This window comes from Carex rostrata, chromosome 9 (genome assembly GCF_964058835.1).
Source record: "Carex rostrata chromosome 9, lpCarRost1.2, whole genome shotgun sequence".
NCBI lineage: Eukaryota > Viridiplantae > Streptophyta > Magnoliopsida > Poales > Cyperaceae > Carex > Carex rostrata.
In genome coordinates this window covers 487,771-506,978 of record NC_135926.1, presented here as the reverse complement: position 1 = coordinate 506,978, position 19,208 = coordinate 487,771, and the positions used below count along the sequence as shown (strand labels likewise).

Here is a 19,208-nt window from a genome sequence, read left to right as displayed (position 1 = left end):
TACTTGTGTGCGCTAGTTGTAAAATCTTTCAAATGTTATGTGGTCCCCAAATAGTAAGTGGTCCCCCTAGGTAGTTAGTAGTTATTGAAGTAGTTAATGACTGGGGGATGAAATGGGGGATTGTTATGGGGGGATAGCTAGATGCTCCCTAAAAAATAATTGGTCATAATAAAAAATAATCAGTCGATTAATAAAAAAAAATCTGTAACAATTTGAGTACTGCCAACGACTAATCGGCCGATTAATTGGTCTAAACGGCCGGACCATTTTTACAATACTGATTGGAACCCTCCTCTCGAGCACGCATGCTCACCTTGATGAGTCAATATCTTCTGAAGTAACTTAATTTTTGAGTTTAAATCTGAACCATCTGACAGAATCTAGACCAATCCAGTCGACCGGCTCGAGATAAAATGCACAAAATCTCTTTAATATTCGTGCAAAAACACAGCTAACTTTCCGGACCTAATTAACTGATCATGAATTCGCCCACCCCTGCCGTTGTGTTAGGTTTTTAGAAAGGTTTTTGATGGCACGCATCTTGATAAATTATGATTTTTTCTGGAACATTATCATATTTTTGATTCAGTTTGCAGCTTTTTTTTAGTGCTGTACATGTTGCATTATATTTTATTAAAATCATTCCGGGCCAATGGTGGCCCAGCTTTCAAACTTTCCTCGGCCGGCCAATGGTTTCAACTTTCAACAGAATAATCTTTAAACAGAATAATCTTTAACAAGCAATAAGAAAAATGAAAACCCTTAACGCTGATGCAAGCTTTGAACAGAATAAATCTTTTTTTATAAAAAGAAAAGTACGTTAGTAAAAGCATCCTCGGCCAATGGTCATGCCCGGTCCTGAGGCAGGGCACCCAGGTGATGGCCCCGGCCCTAGAATTCAAAGGGCTCCAAAATTTTTTTTAGTATTTATATATTATAAAAAAATTATTTGTATATATTAAAAATAAATAAAATATTAAAAATCAAACTTTGTATATATAAATAAAAGCTCTAAACTTTTATATAAATAGGAATGATATATTGGCATATTAATAAAGAGGAGGGTTCAAATGCACCCAAATTTTTGTGCACCCAAATGCATCCTATCATTTTTCTCTGTTTTCAAAGTCCGAATAGTCAATCCGAACCGTTAGATGCGATCTACATATTAAGATGTGCTTGGAGACCAAATTTTACATTTTTTGGAATTTTTTTACTATTTATTAAGCCACTTTAAAAATCGCTGATCCAATGGTCCAGAAAATGTAAAATCAACGATTTTCAAAGTGGCTTAATAAATAATAAAAAAATTCCAAAAATATAAAATTGGGTCTCCAAGCATATCTTAATATATAGATCGCATCTAACGGTTCATATTAACTATTCAGACTTTGAAAACGTAGAAAAAAGATTTGAAAGATAGGGTGCATTTGGGTGCCCAAAAATTTGGGTGCATTTGGGTGATCCAACGGTGGCTTAACAAAACAGTAAAACCGTTGGATCAACGATTTTCAAAGTGGCTTAATAAATAGTAAAAACATTCAGAAAAATATAAAATTTGGTCTCCAAGCACATATTAATATGGAGAACAAGATGAACGGTTCATATATGGATGTGAATATGGATAGTCTCGGATATGCATACAGATCGGATATTAAATGTATACGAATACAAATCATATATCAGACGGATATGAATATAATTCGAATAATTAAAAAAATACTAATATACATTCTAGTAAAGTATAATATCTAAATATAGTTTTTTTCATTCATTAATTAAATCTAATATTTTTCATAATAAATTTGTTGGATACAAAACATATATCATATTACCAAAATAGTAGTCACTATTCATCTCATAATGTTATATTGTTAATCATAATATATCAATTCAAGATCAATAATGTTTTTTTCTAAGCACGTAGGACAAAAAAAAAATAAAGAGAGTCTTGAACCAACTATATTAACAATTATATATCCATACCATGCAACTAAAATATAAGTAATAAATTATTGATATTTAATAAATCAAATCCTGTGGAGTAGAGGTGTAAACGGTCAGATGCAGATAGTAACGGATAGTTAACTATTCAACCATATCCTTATCCGTTGTAACTTTTCGGATATGAATACGGATACAAATAGTTAATTATTAAACAATATCCTTATCCGTTATAACTTTTCGGATATGGATACAAATACCGATAGTCTCGGATATGAATACAGATCAGATAATTTAAATAATTTTTCGGATTCAGATTCGAAAGAAATCGGATAATATCTGATTCATTTACACCCATATATAAATGACTCAAATTTTTCTCCCACCTTGGATCTCAAAATCTTCAGGACCGGGCCTACCAATGGTTGCACAGTTCTCTAGCTCTCCTTCCAATGATCTTTGTTATTATTTTATAATTTTTTTGTAATTCCACCAGTACTTTATTAGTAAATTTTAATGAAGTCAAAATGATAGTTGCTATTGCAATTTGCAGCCGAATGTCTCTAGTTTACTTTAGTAAATCAAGTCTTGTTTTTTAATCAACAAATAACTATAAATTTCGAGGATAACTATTTTTTTTAAAATTTCATCTATCACGTGTAAATTATTCAGTAAATTTTATTTAACTTATCTAATTTTCAATAGTTTAAATTACATCGATAGTTTTCTACAATAATTATACCATGCACATTACAAATATTCAGTATATATATTTCCATAGTTATGGACTCTCAGTAAATAATCACGAGAGATTCATATATCTATTAAATTTTATCAAAAATAATGTGATAATAACTGAACAATTCTTTAAAGAGAAGCAGTAGACTACTTTGAGTCCTAAATGGAAAGACGTAGGTCACAGTGTTTTAACTTGAAAAGGACAAAAGACAAACACGTGTTGGAGATCCACACGACATGCTGCGTTCTCGAATATAAATCCTCGTACCTCTAAAGGAAGCAGCTTGTAACCAATAAACTAATGACACGTGTTTATCTTCTTCTATCCCCCCCAGTACTTATGCCTTGACCTAGCTAGCTAGCTTTAGATCTGAAAAATGTCCTTTACCGTTTCATCTCACAAAAGCAACAAATTACACAAAAATTTTAGATTAATTCTATCCGTCTTAACTTAATTCAGGTATCCACCACCTCCTTCCACTTCTCTCCTCCTCTCCCTTGCACCTTTTCTATTTTTCTTAAGAAATATTATTGCTTGTTCAGGTGATATGATCAAATTTTATGCTGATTGATCGTATTTTAGTGTTAATTAGACGTATAGATCAGTAGCACCTCCAAATCTGTTGTCATTTTCTTTTCCAAGAGATTGAATAACTAAGAACATTAATTAGTTGTTTGATCCTAGATGGGAAGGGGAAAGATATCCATCAAACGGATTGATAATACAAGTAGCAGACAAGTGACATTCTCAAAGAGGCGCAAGGGATTGCTAAAGAAGGCCAAGGAGCTCGCAATCCTCTGTGATGCTGAAGTTGGTCTTGTCGTGTTTTCTAGCACCGGCCGACTTTACGAGTTTGCCAGCTCTAGGTACATCCTCTCTCTCTCTCTCTCTCTCTTTGCTTCTCTCATTTTGGAAGAAAGGTTTAGTACTGAATTAATTTAATTTTTGTCGGGCTTTGGTTTTTGATTACTCATACGTTCATAATATATATGGTTGTATATAAACTTGCTTAAATACAAAAAGCCAAATGCCCAAATCTGGCTAATTAAAAGCTTGGTTTGTACTTTTGATTGATTGGTTTTGGTTTATTATCTATTGTTAACTATACAAACAAGTCTATTGGTGCTTACTTGTTCTTTCTTGTTTTATCCTAATTTGACTGATTTTCTTACTTACAATTTTTTTGAGCAAAAGTGGGATTACCACCAGTTTCATTAGAAACTAAAGTGTCTTAAAAAGTTTAGCAAGCACCATAGGCAAGTATTGAGTTACAAACAAAAGGAACACACTAGATGTTAAGCAACTAGGTATTATCTACATAGTACCTAGTTGCTTAACATCTAGTGTGTGTTAGTAATTTAAGATTCTTTTAATTTTGGAATGGTTTAGCTATAAGCAAAAAGTATGATCTTTTCGACGACCTCTATTGATTTGTGCTATATATACATACATGGACAGGCATGACATTTAAGTTTTTATTTTTATTTTCCTTTTTGCAAGTATTTTGTTGGAACGTAATGCAAATTCTTAGAGACTATAAATGTGAACCTTAAAGAAGAATTGGGTTGGGTAGAAGTAAACTTAATGTTGTTACCTTAATTTCTTCTTCAATAAAATGAACTTCTATCAGGGATACTCAAAAGCTTCTTTGCTTGTTAATTTTCTAATGATTAGTAAAATCTTAAGGTCACTGCAGCATCATTGAATAAAAAAATAATTCTGACATTTTACCTTAAAATTAAAAAAGCAAAGCCAAATGGAGCTAAATGACTTGTAAAGGACACACTAGAAAATATTCACCAGCATCTATATAACAAAAAATCGAATAAACACAACTCAGCCATCTGTGGAGTTATGAAATTAAAATATATTGTCTAATTAAGTGCTAAGATCGGATTGAGAGGCACCCTCGTTCCCTCAATGTTTTCCTGCATTATTATATGAACAACCTGCTATATAGCTAGATGTATACAATCATATAATTTTCTTCTCTGCTTCCAGCATGAAATCAACAATTGCTCGGTATAATAGGACAAAAGAAGAGAATATTCAAGAGGTGAACCCAGTAACTTCGCAAGTTAAGGTGTGCTTGCAACTTCGTATTTTTTTTTGTTCCCTATTTAATTTCATATATACTAAATTCTACATTTTACATGTGAAATAATGGATAGCCTATGATACAAAATAGTTCTAATGAAATTGCGTCATCTATTAATAATTGAAATACACATGCTACTATGCTTATATATATGTTGTTTTTGTGGATGTGCACCTAGCTAAATCACGCAAGTTGAAATTGCTAACAAAAACTTAATTGTCTAAAATAAAAATAAAACCTGAACTTATATGGAAATTAACCTAGTGAGATTCTAATTTTGTCTCTAAAACTTAGTTGTTTATTGTCCCAATAGAAAATATGCAATGTGGAAGCACATGCAAATTAATTTCAATTTTTCTATCGTACTAAAGTTAATGTTGAAAACTCTTATCGTACATACATAAAATGTTAAATTTCTATAAGCTATAAACATTTAACTATGATCTATTGTTTGATACAATACTTATAATTCACTCTATTGTTATTCATTAAAGAAAAGATTAAGCTAGTTAATATTTAATATAAATTATATGCACATTAATTGAATATGCATTTTAGAAGTACAGTTAATTAACGTTGAACTAAGATATATTTAATCATAATTATATTATAGAAATGAATTGATTTTGAACTGAGAGTACACCTTACTTGACATAACAGTTGTATGAGAAAAAATAAATGAACCATATATACATTCAAATGACAATTAACACTCTTAAGTGAAATGCTAGATTCAACTGCGTGAAGAAATATATTGTCAAATTAGTATATGCCTCAGTATATATAGTCACGATTAATTTTATTGCATCTCAGAGCTGATGAAGTTTTGATGAGCCTCAATTAATTAATGTACACTTAAGTCATGCATGTTGAGAGTTGAGACACTTTACTATTCTCATTCCAAAACAAGGAACATGAAAAACAATGAAACATTAATTGATTAACCATAAGTACGTATGAAGCAAGTGCTAGCTTGCATGTGAAAGAAACATCAATAGTTAGCTTGTTCAAATTATTTTTCTCGTCATAAAAAACAAATTGATTGTATCAGACAAAGTAACTATATATGCATTTTGGTAACAATAATTAATTAGCATATATAGATATTTCTTTAATGCCATATGTATTATTTATTTTTCTTTGAGCATATGCAGCTTTGGCAGAGAGAAGTAGAAGTGCTTAGGGAGCAATTGCTGAACTTACAGTTCAATCATCGGTATTTACATACCCTACCTCCCTTTTTTTATGAACATATATATTGCTTAAATATTTTCATGTTTGTTGCATGTTTTGAATTAATTTATGAGATTATTTTCTGTTGCATGGAGGAGAGACAAAGAATTTGCCCTAATGTTTTTATTATATTTCTTCCTTTGCAACTTACCTGGCCTCTTACGTCTTCCTTTTTCATATATACATAATATATATAGAAAAAGACTTATAGCACATATATATCTAACAAAAAGGGTAGCTATTTTAATACATAACACTATACTTGCCAAACACTGACTATGAATTTGCTATTTTTAACACCATTTTTAACGAATATATAACCAATTTTACATTTCATTGCTAAAAATAAATTAAGTTTAAACCCAACAAACCGTGACTTGTACTCATTTTTGTACTTAATTTGGATTTAAAATGCATACATTAATCTAATATGGACAATATAAAATTTATTACATGTAGATGTGAAAAACAGTAAAAATTTAGTGACCAACTTGGAACATGTATACTCCTTGTGGATTAATATTGAAAATTATAGATAACCGGTCAATAAAAATTCATTTCGATCTTAAAGTAATCTTAAAAGTTAAAATAGGTACAAAAGGTTTGAACTTTTGGTCATTCAACCGTCCTCTCCCGCACCCTGCACAAAAGTCACTTATCTTCTTCAGGTCTTCTCTTGAATGTCGGAAGTGTGGTGGGGGGAGAATTTAAAAGGAAACTAAGTGTTTCTGTTAATTTAATTTTGGATTTGTATGAAAACAAAAGCTTCTGGCTTTGATATATTTTCTTTTATATATGATCTGTAACCCTAAAAAATGCAAGAACATCATAAACAGCAAAGAAAAGGTGCTCAAATAGCATAACAAGTAATCAAAAGACAGTTAATCATATTGCTGATATCTCAGAGAACAGTCATGTACTAATAAATTGCCTACATTTTAGCAAACTGTGAATGAATAAATTAGTGGAATATACTGAAATTACTTCTGTGAAATGGCCCTTCCATATGATACAAAAGCTTTCTTTATCGATTGTTAATTTTATTTTTATTTTTGTGGCATTTTATGTTTCCAAGTTTTAGGATCCATAATAGTATGCAGGTACACCTTGAAACGTATGTCATAAATCTAAAAAAATTGAGTGGAACTCCAAACAGGAAATTATTGGGAGAAGAACTATCCGGTTTGGGGTTGGAAAATCTTCAAGTACTAGAAAGTCAACTTGAGATGAGCTTGCGCTCTGTCAGAAAGAAGAAGGTTTTGATTTATGTAATCTTGATGATGATATTCTTCTTTAAGTTCCTTCTTCTAGGAGGAGAACTGAATAATCTAAGTAATTGTTGCAGGAAGAGGTGTTTACTGATGCGATTCAGGAGCTTAATAAAAAGGTATGCATGACGATACCGTTGAATTAAGTGTTCAATTTGCAAATCTTGTCACTTTCCAAAAATGATAAGAGCTTAATTCTTCAAACCCCAATTTACTAATTAATTTAGCAATTCACCACCAAACACGCGTATGTCTTGTTATGCCAAGTATATAACCCCTAATACAGTAATACTTTAATTCAGCAATATTCATATAATTTTTTAACAGGGACTCCCACTCCCAATTAAAGGATGGGTTTCTACAAAGTCCCAATTAAAAGATAGGTTTCTACAAATACGAAATAATTCAAAACTCAGATGAGGGAATCCCATATAGATATTAGATAGTTGAGAGGCTTGACCTCCAATCTTTACTAAAAAATCAAGTACTAAATGATTAAATTTATATTTAAGGCGTCTTATATATATAGTTGACAAAATCAAACAGTGAATTACACAGATTTGTACGTATATTTTTTTTTTCAGTAAATTAAAAGTGCATTTTAATCCAAAATTTTTGTGTTGTTATACATGATTTGAAATTTTGAAGACACCTCTTAAATCCTGAGAGTCTGAGACATCTAGATATATACTTTACATATAACATAAAGATGCAAATTATTTTGTTGAATATATATTATTGTCTGGTAGAATTAAGTTATAGTACTTTATATTGAAAATTTTATCAGTTTTCATTCCAACGTCTCAAATCTCAATCTATATTTTGCATTCTCCTAGGGGTACCAAGTGCATGTTGACAATGTTGAGCTTCAAAAGAAGGTAGCTGTCTTAAGTAAGGAGAACTTGGAATTACAAAAGAAAGCACAGCAGATCAAATCCGATGATCATTCACCAGTTGTTTTCTCCAATAGACTTGCAGTTGCCATACCAACTGCAGGTACGTTGAATGAACCGGTACAACTCCAGTTAGCCCAACCGTTTGTGATTTCCTGAATTTGAGTTGCATTGATATACAAATTACTGTTTATCAATAAGGTTAATGAGTTAGTGTAAAATTTAAAAATAGAAATATATAGGGCCTTGACCCTAAATTATAATTATAAGGAAAAATTTGGACTTGGACAGTATAATTATGTTTTGCCATTTAAACGTATATATAAAAACATGTAGTTAAGAAGAATCACCATCTGAAAATGATCAAGACGTTTGTATGCATGTATGTGTGTGTGTGTCTATATAAAATGTGTGTGTGTGTTTGTGTCTATATGAGGAGGGATCAAGTTACAACAAGTTACCACAACCATTTTCTACATTTTCAAAGTCCAAATCGTCGATCCAAACCATTAGATGTGATCTCTACAATAAAATGTGGTTGGAGACCAAATTTTACATTTTTTGGAATTTTTTTACTATTTATTAAGATGGGTACAAAATTCAATGGTCTGAATTTCACTAGTTTTTATACCCATCTTAATAAATAGTAAACAAATTTCAAAAAATGTAAAATTTGGAATATTTGGGAGGCGGTATCATAGTGCCTCGGTTTATGGTCATGTTTGGTTTGGAGACTCAAATATTCCTATAAGAGCTCCGTCAATAGAGCTTCTTTCCTAGGATGAAAGGAGGCTTCTTTAGCGCATGGGAGGTGGTGCCTCCATTTCTTTCCCTCTGCTTGCGTCGGGTTTTGCTACTCGTGTTTCTTCAAAGCAGCACTGTAACGTCCCGTCACGTCAACGTTTTAGTTATTAACATAAATCATTACGAGAGAACGTAAAGATCATTATAATATATATATGTAATACTTCATCATGACTAGGTACATTTTAGAATGTAAAGAAAGTTTAAACACTTTGTAAAAGAAGAGTCCAAATGAGAAACCAATCTAATATGCACACATAGTTATCTATATAGAAAATATCGTAATAAATCTTGTAGAAAAATACAAACATTTCTAAAATAAATGTTTTCTTACCTGACCACAACAATTAGGACATAAATACTAACCAAACCTATAATTAAAACCTAGATTTGAACTATCCTATTTTTGATAACCTTCTAAATTTAGCTTCAGCTGGATTTTTTCAGACAGATAGTTGTTAGTATTCTAATCTCAGCTCACTCATATTAATTCTGAATTAAATGAAATTTAATACCTGGAAAGATAACTTCAGTATCTACAACTTTTGTTTAGAAACCTACCCCAAATTCCTAACGTAGAATTCTCCATAAAATTATAAAATCAGTAAACAGTGTTGTTCGGAAATTGCAGACCTATGTCGACTAATTTAACAATTTCTCCTTACTGGAAATTCCGATTAAGGTGAAACCAGTTGCGTTAGAACCGCAACAGAAAAACATACAACTCTTATGTTTTAACTTTCTCCAAATTCCGAACTTATAATTCCAGTTATTTCAATCTTTGAAGATAAACATTAAAACAAAATTCTGTCATGGCCTCAAATCCGAATTTACAATATGTTAGTCCACTAAACTAAAGCCCAAAAATCACAAATCCTCTTCTAAACCTAACCCTACCTTATATAAATCCCCCCTCTCCACAGCCACCCCCCTTCTTTTCCCTAAACCTAGCCGCCACAGCACCCTTTCCCCCATTTCGGATCTAAACCCCTGCTGGACCCAAACCGGCCAGCCAACTTCCGAAGAGAACCACCACCTGTATGTCCATATTTTGGAGAAGTGATCAACATGAGAGTTGTAGTGCTCGGCGTTACAGAACCATGAGCGCTGGATTCATCCTGATCGGAGTCTCGACTGCTAAGAACCGTCCAAAACAGTGACTGCTGCGCTTACCCTCCTAAACCGCAAACTCCAAGTAATAAGTTTATTCTTAGATTATAATAGTTCATGAATAAGTACATCTAATTATAATCTGAACTTTTATTTACTTTTAAGAATTTCTGAAATTATATTTAAAAGAAATCTGAAAACTTTATTTTTAATATTATCCGAGATCATATAATTAATTTGATAGATATTAATTTCTTTAAGTTTAATAAAAGTCTGGCAATTTCTTTATTAACAAGCATTCTTTCTTTTTTTTAATTATATTATAATATGAAATCTTTGTTTATTAATAATAATTTCTTAGTTATTATAAAATTTGAAATTATTTCTTTTTATTGAATATGCTTTTTTTTTTATTATATCTAAACAAACTTTCGGTTATGTTAAGGATAAAGGTACCAGAAGCAAAGTATTTATTTTATTTTTAATTTCATTCATTCAAGTATTAAAGAGATCAGATATCAAAGTATTTTAGGCTGTATTTAGATTGTCATAATTTTTAATACAAAATAAATATAATATCTAACATGGGAGTCAATCGAAACAGTCAAGTTAAGATTTTTGATAATTTACGTAAATAGTAAACAAGGATTAATTAATGATATATAGTATTAAGGGTTTTAGGAAACAAGAACTGGATTCACACATGATTAGTTAAATGTATGTTTATGTTTTAGATTTGACGTTTAAAGATTTAAATGACGCAAGAGGCAATCAAGGATTTATTCAGATGTTAGGTGCGGGTTTCCTAGACTTTATAAAACTATTTTACTTGCCAATTGTCATTCAACTGTTTATTATTATGGCATTAGTTGGATTTATGCATGTTGTTTTCGAAACATTCGTATGACTTTAGTAGACACAAATAAGTTGCATTAATTGATAGGATCCATATATTGACCAAAAGACTTGCATAGTAGGATGTGTTAAGCATGGCATGAACTGTATGATTGAATGAATATATGTGAAAAGAACAGATAATGAAAGCGAACAGGGGCCGATATGCTTGCATATCGGGATGTATCATTGGATCTGGTATTCGACTGGACCCCTCGTTAACGTGGCGTTGGTTGGACTTCCCGGCACGGGTCAACATCTAGCGTAGGGTGGACTCCCCGTCTAGTGAGACAGCCTTTCACTGTTGGTTGGACTTCCCAGTGAGTTGGCAGCCTCCTGCTGTTGGTTGGACTTCCCAGCGGGTTGGCGGCTTTTCCAATGTTGGTTGGACTTCCCATTGGTTTGGCAAGTAAATGGTTAATTGTGAAAAGTGAAAAGAATATGAAAGTAGATGTAATAATAGTAGATGCATTGCATTAGGTTACACATGTGCATTTTATTTCTTTTCATTTTTGCGAGAAAAAGATAAATGTTTTATAAACTCTGGGCTGGAACTAAATCTCGCACTGAGAGAAGGTTCGATCTCTCACCCGTTCCACTTGTATGTGGGTTCCAGGTAACGAAGAGGAAGGATTCGAGTAAGGACAAGAGTGAGACTAAGTGGGAAGACATAAGACTTGATAAACTGCCACATGTTGCTTAGCTTGTTTTTCGTTAATCAATAATTGATACATTGAGTCGGCATGGCAGTGTTGTGTTGCTAGCCATGTCGGCCGTGATCATTTGTTTGACTCTTTTGCTTATGAAATAAATGTGGCTTTATTTATATTTTTATTGATAATGTATGTGATGTGCACACGCCTTACGTAGAAATACGTGGCGGGTTGTCCCGGGGTGTGACAAGCGCGAGCAGCACCATTTTGCACATTCTCTGAGCTTGGGAGTTGTTTCGAATTTGGTGCAGGGAGGATGGCACATGTTTCCACACCTTGGACATGCAATTATTTCATCATATCTCCCCACAACATCGCACACTAAACATGCGATATACATTGGTTGACAAGTTTCAATTTCAACCGCGTGACAGAAAACTCCTGTTTGCCTTCCTTCTTTTGGGGCATTGGCCATTTTGGAGCATCGAGGAGGGGTGTTTATGAACCCTCGCCCTCTCCCACGGTCTCTCGTATGATGGTTTTGCAGTGTTTTCCTTTGATTTGCAAGATTGACTTTTATCTGCAGTCTCTTTAAATTAGAAAAAGGCAGGTCATTTCACTGTCACTATGATTTTGACAAGGTTTAACACAAGGTTCTTGACATTCATACCCGAGACCTCGAGTATTTATCGGCTCTCCATCAGGGCCTATGGTTTTAGTATTAAAAGGGATGAGTATTTTTTCAAACTCCCTTTCTCTGAGGGCAGTAGTGAACATTGGGCATGACCTGCTGATGATTCTAAGTAAGCCATCGGAGCACCATGGGGGAATAGGGACATTTATCACTTGGTGGAGGTCGCATTCCTCCAGCGACCATTTGCTTGCATCATGGGGGAATAGGGACATTTATCACTTGGTGGAGGGAGACCGTCTTCGACACTCCAGACCTGATAAAATATGATGGGGCCCTGTTGGACGGTTCCCACTTTAGTCTCCATTTCTTTGGGAGGGGGGGGGGTACTATGAAGGTTTTAAACTCTTGGATTTGATTTATTTCCTTTGGAATGAGGTCTTTATGGTGATCATTGGGCACCAGCTCAATCACAAACGAGTTTTGACATGTTTTCTTTTCATTATCTGAGGAAGGTATGTATGCCGGGAGAATTCGAGCTTCATCCGCATCTTCTCTCGAGAACGATTCCGTGTCTGCTCCATACAACACAGGTTTGACTTCTTGTCGTTTTTTCGAGTATTTCTATTTTCTCTTAGGGATATCCATGAAGTACTTAGCATCTATGAATCCAACTTCATGAACCTCAAAGGGTTTCATTTCCCCATTAATATGTTTTACTTTACCATCTCTCACATATTTCACACATTGGTGAGTTAAGGGAACAACATTATTCGTATGCAACCATGGCCGACCTATGAGCGTATTGTAGGTCGTATCGGCATCAATGATGTAGAATTTCATCACTTCGTGGATTCCTCCAATGTTGAAGTGCAACTTGATGGCTCCAACTGACTGTTCAGTTTTATGGTTGAAACCGTGAATTGTGATTTTATCTTTGGTATAATAATGGGGACTTAAGGTTAGACAGTCCAAAGTTTTTTGAGGTATACAGTTTATGGAGGAACCCGGGCTAATGAGTATACGGGTTACCCTCTGGCCTTCGCATTCACCAATTAGGAAGAGTGGTCGGTTGTGATCGTTTGTACTGACAAGCAGGTCTTCATCATTAAAGGTGATAGATGGTCTTTTATCATTTACCAAAGCGACTTCTTGTATCTTCTTTTTCGCGAAGTGCGCTTGGAACTCTTCGGGATGTTGGAGTGCGTATATAAGCACTTCCTTTACCTCAGCGAACATCATCAATATTCCAAACACGTTGACCGCAGCAGGTATTTTCCTAAGCTGGGATAGGATATTGTAATCGTTCACTAGGTACTTTAGGTTACTTAGTTTAGCTTGGTTGAGGGGTTCTTTTCCCTTAGTTTTGGCTCTCGGCCTCTCACCTTCATCATTTTGAGATGGTTGACGCTTAGGGATATTTGTACTCGAGCGGAGTACTACTTGGCATTCAGGCTTCTTGGCTTTAACATAAATGACTTCTTCATCGGAGTCACTTGAGGAGCCTCCGTAGACAACCACATTAGATGTGTCATGATTGCTATCGTCATCTTCATCATGAGAGGTTGAACTGCTCTCCTATTTTTCAAACTTGGGAGCCATCATTGCGGCCAGAACATCCTCCGTAAGGAAATCCAAAAGTATTAGTGGTAAAGGGACACTTGGCACATGTTCTTCAGTGTCTTGCATTTGCTTTTGGACTCCAAGGCTTAGACGTTTCAACGGGTTTGGCTGGTTTCTTATTCTTCCAGTTCCCATTCTTGTTTGTTTTGCGGTGAATGACCTGGTCTTAGGGCCTTGGCACTATGGGATTCAAGTCTTGGTCCCATTTCACTTGAGGTGCTCTTATCAGCTGCCGCAGTTGTTTCTTGGTCTCCTTGGAGAGGTGAACTGTCCATGCTTCAACTGTGGGACAGTTTACTTCACTTTCTTTAACTATTTCGTCATGAGAGACGCCTGCTGATAGGGTGGAAATCAATGCTAATAATATTTATAACCCTAATGTTTACTCTACTGTCGATCCACAAGCGTACGAATCTATCGTATAATATAGATTGGGGTGTCAATCCGCAGGGATAGTGTATTAAAGTTAAGTTGTTCACTAATTCTAGGGATGTTTGGTTGTGTTTGGTTGTTTGGTTGAGTTATGTTGTGTTTAAGGTGATCAATCAAAGTAGTAGATGGTTAAAGGTAATAAATGATTCTAGGGATCAGGCTATCTATAATTCCTATTCTTTTAATCTAGATTTTGGTTGTCATAGCAATTGCGCATGCTACTGCTAATACCTGTCAGTTGTAAAGTTACTCAGTAGCATGCGGCTTTGTCACCATCTGCACACGTTCTGGGTAAACTGTACAAAGTCTGGTTTCAACTCCAGTCGGTTTGGCTTGAACCGTACACACCCTGTACTGGTATCTCTACGATTTGAGAGCTGCTAATCCTATTTTAGTGTTGATCTCCAGTTAGTCTCACAACACCCTAACTGAGTAAGTACCTATTGGGCACTTAGCTCAATTGCATGTAGATTAATGTTCGCACAGAATATATGCTACAAAGTTTCAGTATAGCAAGCTATACCTTTTAAACCTTTGTTATACTCTGTCAAATCAGATAGCAAGTGCATTATCCTATCGATGAGTATGCTCAGGTATCGATCCACAGGGACGGAAGAAAATGACCGGACTCGTCTTAAAATTACTTGAGATTCTAGAAGTGAGAGAAATTGGTTTGGTTTGGTTCTAACAATTCTAATGATTTATGACAAGTTTAAAAGACAATAAAGAGAATTAAAGTTGTTTTCAAATGATAAAAAGGCGTTTCCAGGGTTCAGATTTCATTTCTGTTCAGCCCCGAGGCATACGGCCCGTATAGATTCCCATACGGCCCGTAGGGGATCCCGAGTTAATGCTGTAGCTACTGTTTTCTGCGTTGATGCTAATGTTTAGGGTTTCTATCGACCAGATCTAGATACCTAACCTCAACTTTCGCATTTTGGCCTAGTACCCGATTACCGGACTCAAATACTTCCCTCTTAGATGCGTTAAACCTCAACTTTCGCATTTTGGCCTAATTTATCCAAGTTACTTGTTGGTTTACTAAAAGTATCCAAGGACTTTCGCCTCAAGGAAAGTTTCACCTTTCGGGTACTCCTTGGTTTCACCCTACTTCATATACTTTATTCGGTTGGATTAAATGTCATAGACTTGGCTTCTAACACTTAGATGTGCGCATTCATCTAACGGGATGACTAATCAATTCAAGCAAGCACAAATAAAGCAATCAAAATATTACTCAACAAGTTAAAAACAAAGCATTCAACACAAAATCAAAGTAGCATGCAAACAAAACCAAACTAGAAACTACATCTTAACCCTAGAAACAAAGTAAATTAGCTACTCATGTTCATAAGATAACACAAATAACAAGAAATAAAAGAGTTCATGACAAAACAGTGGAAAATCCGAAAATCCGTTGCAAACTCGCGTTTTTCACTTCTCTTCCTCTTCTCCTCCTCTTGTCTTTTGCTCCAAGAAAGCTTGTCCCAGTTCCAGTAGTGAATCCCCTTTTTTGGTGAGGAAATATCTCAATTAATGCTCCAGATCGCGCCCTAAAAGGCTTCCTTTTCGGCCTCCTTAAATTATGCTCATTTCAGATTCCAGCTGGATTTTCCGAATTAGCGTCCTACGGGCCGTAGGGGAGCCCATACGACCCGTAGGGCTGTGCTTTGTCTTGGAGACTTTGTGCCTCTGTTGTGGAAACCTTCTGTGTGGTTGGGCAGATCTTGTACGGCCCGTAGGGAATGTCATACGGGCCGTATGAAAAATTATCAGATCCAGTTTTTGCCCTTTTTCCTGCAAAATACCAAACAAAGCATAGCAGTACCACATTTCATCGAAATATAAGTAAAAGTCCACACTTATAGGCTTTAAAACACAGGTTTTAGTGTAAATCAGGGCCGTAATTAAGGTATAATATGGAGATATCAAATTCCCCCAAGCTTGAACTTTGCTTGTCCTCAAACAAAAATTCTAACTTATGTATGGTTATGGTTGTTGGACTTACCTAAATGCAAGTTAATCTACTAAGAGGAAAAATTGCATGATCTTGCGTTCGTTAGAAACCTATTAGAGTCATTTTGGATAGTGATTTGGTTTCCTTTGGTCAACTTTGATTCACCCCACAATTCAATCGATTAAACTCTATATTCAAGAATGTATTGCTATTTGTAAGAACTAAGTAATCAAACGCATCAATAGTTCATTTTTCTACCAAGTTTATGCCCTCATTTGTGGTGATTTGTTTTTCTTTGAAATTCCCCCAAGCTTGGAACAAGCTTAGGTTAGAAAGTCGTGGACTACATGTGTTGTTATGTGCAAAAGTTCTTTCTCTTTTTTTTTTCTATATATATATTTATTTATTTTTGGGAGACGAGCTCAAAGGCGCCCTAATGGACTTATAGCCAGTACTCTTATTTTCTCCATCTTTTTTTTTATTTATTTGTTTGCACATATTATGAATACACATATCCAATGGTATTCTCTCATACCAATGGATATCCCAACCTTTCTATTGTTTTCAAATTCCATTTCTCTATTTTTACAAGGCACAGTTTGGTTTCAAATGCTTTCTTGGTACAATTCAATTCTCAATTCTACAAAGTCCCAAAACAAACTATCGTATACAGTTCTTCCAACCAAATGTGTGGTTATTTCCAATTTCACAAATTCAACCATGTCACAACCAAAATTTCTCAAATTGGACCCTAATTCTCGCAATTCACACAAATTTATCACCTAAAAATACAAATTTTTGAAAAATAAACATGACCTAAATGCAGATACAGTTTTCTTCTATTCCACCCCCCAAGCTTGAATGAAGCATTGTCATCAATGCTTGAATTCACACAAGAAAAAGAAAATAGAAGAAAATATGAAAACTAACCAGACATGAAGTGAGGGGTGAAGCAAGGCGCCTCACCGATTGGTGGGAGGTGGGTCGGATGGTTTTTGGTGGAGCGTCATGTCAAATGTGTCAAAGGGATACACCATTCTTTCCTTATATTGGTCAGGTGGTTTTTTTGTTTTAATGCACCAAGGGACAGAATGCATAGACCAGGTTAGTTGTGCATGACCCATATGCTGGTCTATACGGTCCGTATGCCTGTGATCATCCGCTGGTAAGGTCCTGTGCATAATGTGGCTGGGTTTGTGCCAATCAGCTCCTCGATCAGGTTCCCGATCACAGTTCGCTGAGTTTTTAAATTCTCCAAGAGTCCAGTGGTGCGATCCGGGGGAGGATCTAGGCAGAGCGCCGTGTTCTCAAAAACTTGCAAAAGAAAAATCCACCCCATATCTTTCAAGTCCTTGATCGAGCACCCGATCGCGCTTATGTGAGCTTTCAATTTCCCCAAGAGCGTGGCAGTCCGATCAGGGTTGAGATCTGCAGTTAAGATCACAGGACAAGATTTATCTGGGTCTAGAAACTCATACCTGAAGTTAGCTGGGAGAGGCTTTAATTCGGGAGTGATCTGCTCTGTTTGGCTGGTTGTACTGTCTGTATGAATATTGTGCGGACCGTATGCCTCAGCTCCAGCCTGAGCTTTTGGTTCCTTCTCAATCTCCAGTTTCTCTGTTTGAGATTCCTCTGGTGTATGGTCCGTATGATCTGGGTACGGTCCATATGGCAATTCTTCCAGACAGACAGGCGTCATGTCTGCCGTGCAGATCGTCTCAAACTCGCTTGTTTCATCCTGCAACTCAGATAAATAATTAGAGTAATTTTTAACTGAGCTCCCGTATCCCTCACGGAGTTGTCCCTTAGCCAATCGATCCTCCACGTTGACTTCGCAGCATGTTTCTGGTTCAGCTAGCCTCTGAGGGAAAGGAACAGGTGGCTGGTAGGGTGGTGGTTTCTCGGTCACCTTCTTTTTCTGTCTGTCAGCTTCATTCTGTACGGGCCGTACGGGATTAGTACGGACCGTATGGTCTGTCTTCTCATTCACAACTTCAGTCGGATCAGGCTCTGACTGCTCGAAAATCACAGGGGGGGTCGATACGGGCCGTATGGGATTCGTACGGACCGTATGGTCAGCTTCTGGCTCGACAGGTATGGCTGGTCCTTGGTACTGTGTCTCACTGGGCGTGCCAGGTGGTTTCTTGGCCCCCATCCTTCTCTGATTCTCAGCCTCTTTTAAAAGGTCTAGCATAAGCAAAGTCTCCCCCTTCCTTCTCTGGTTCTCAGGTTCTCTCTGTATGGCCCGTGCTGGGTTGGTATGGCCCGTATCAGAAAAATCTTCAACATTCACTACTAGCCGCGTTGGATCTGCACGGTCATGGATTTCTTCAGATGGCTTTGGCACGACCTGTGTTGGGTCAGTACGGTCTGTGCAAGGTGGTGTGGAGTCAGATGAGGTTACTGGTTGAGCTGGTTCTGCATGGTCAGGGTTTGGTACGACCCGTACAGATTTGGTACGGCCCGTACCGAGCATGGAGGGTCCTTCATAGTTGGTCCCACTCAGCAAGGTTATGGATTTTACCTCTCCTCTAGGGTTCATTTCTGGTTGACTGGGCAGTCTTCCAGGAGGTGGTTGTGCAGAGGCAGCTTGATGACCCATTTGTTCATTCCTTCTGTTCTGAGCAGCTGAACCGGCCAGTTGGGCATTGAGAGCCTGCAATTGCTCGAAAATCATTTGGTTCATTTTCCCCTGCTCATGCATGAAATCACTCACAGCGGGAGCGATGTACGGTTCGGGTGGATCGGATTGGAATGTGCAGTTGTTTGAAGTGTCGAATGGTGCATTGTTGTATAGATTGCAATTGTAGTTGCCGAGATAGTTGACCTGTTCGGGTTCCTCATCCCATTCCGCCAGTGGGCAATACTCGTAAGAGTGCCTCCTATCCCCACACATGTCACATGGCTGTGGTTGATGGTTTCTGACTGC

The 19,208-nt window shown here is 36.0% G+C and overlaps 1 protein-coding gene across 1 annotated transcript; it reads left to right on the top strand.

Moving 5' to 3' along the window:
* The first annotated feature begins 3,018 nt into the window (after positions 1-3,018).
* LOC144559602 (MADS-box transcription factor 23-like) lies at positions 3,019-8,433 on the top strand. Its single transcript, XM_078308672.1, has 7 exons — positions 3,019-3,142; positions 3,368-3,549; positions 4,685-4,766; positions 5,936-5,997; positions 7,171-7,270; positions 7,360-7,401; positions 8,119-8,433. The coding sequence occupies exons 2-7, from the start codon at positions 3,368-3,370 to the stop codon at positions 8,332-8,334; spliced, it is 684 nt and encodes a 227-aa protein (XP_078164798.1). The 5' UTR covers positions 3,019-3,142; the 3' UTR covers positions 8,335-8,433.
* Positions 8,434-19,208: the final 10,775 nt, after the last annotated feature.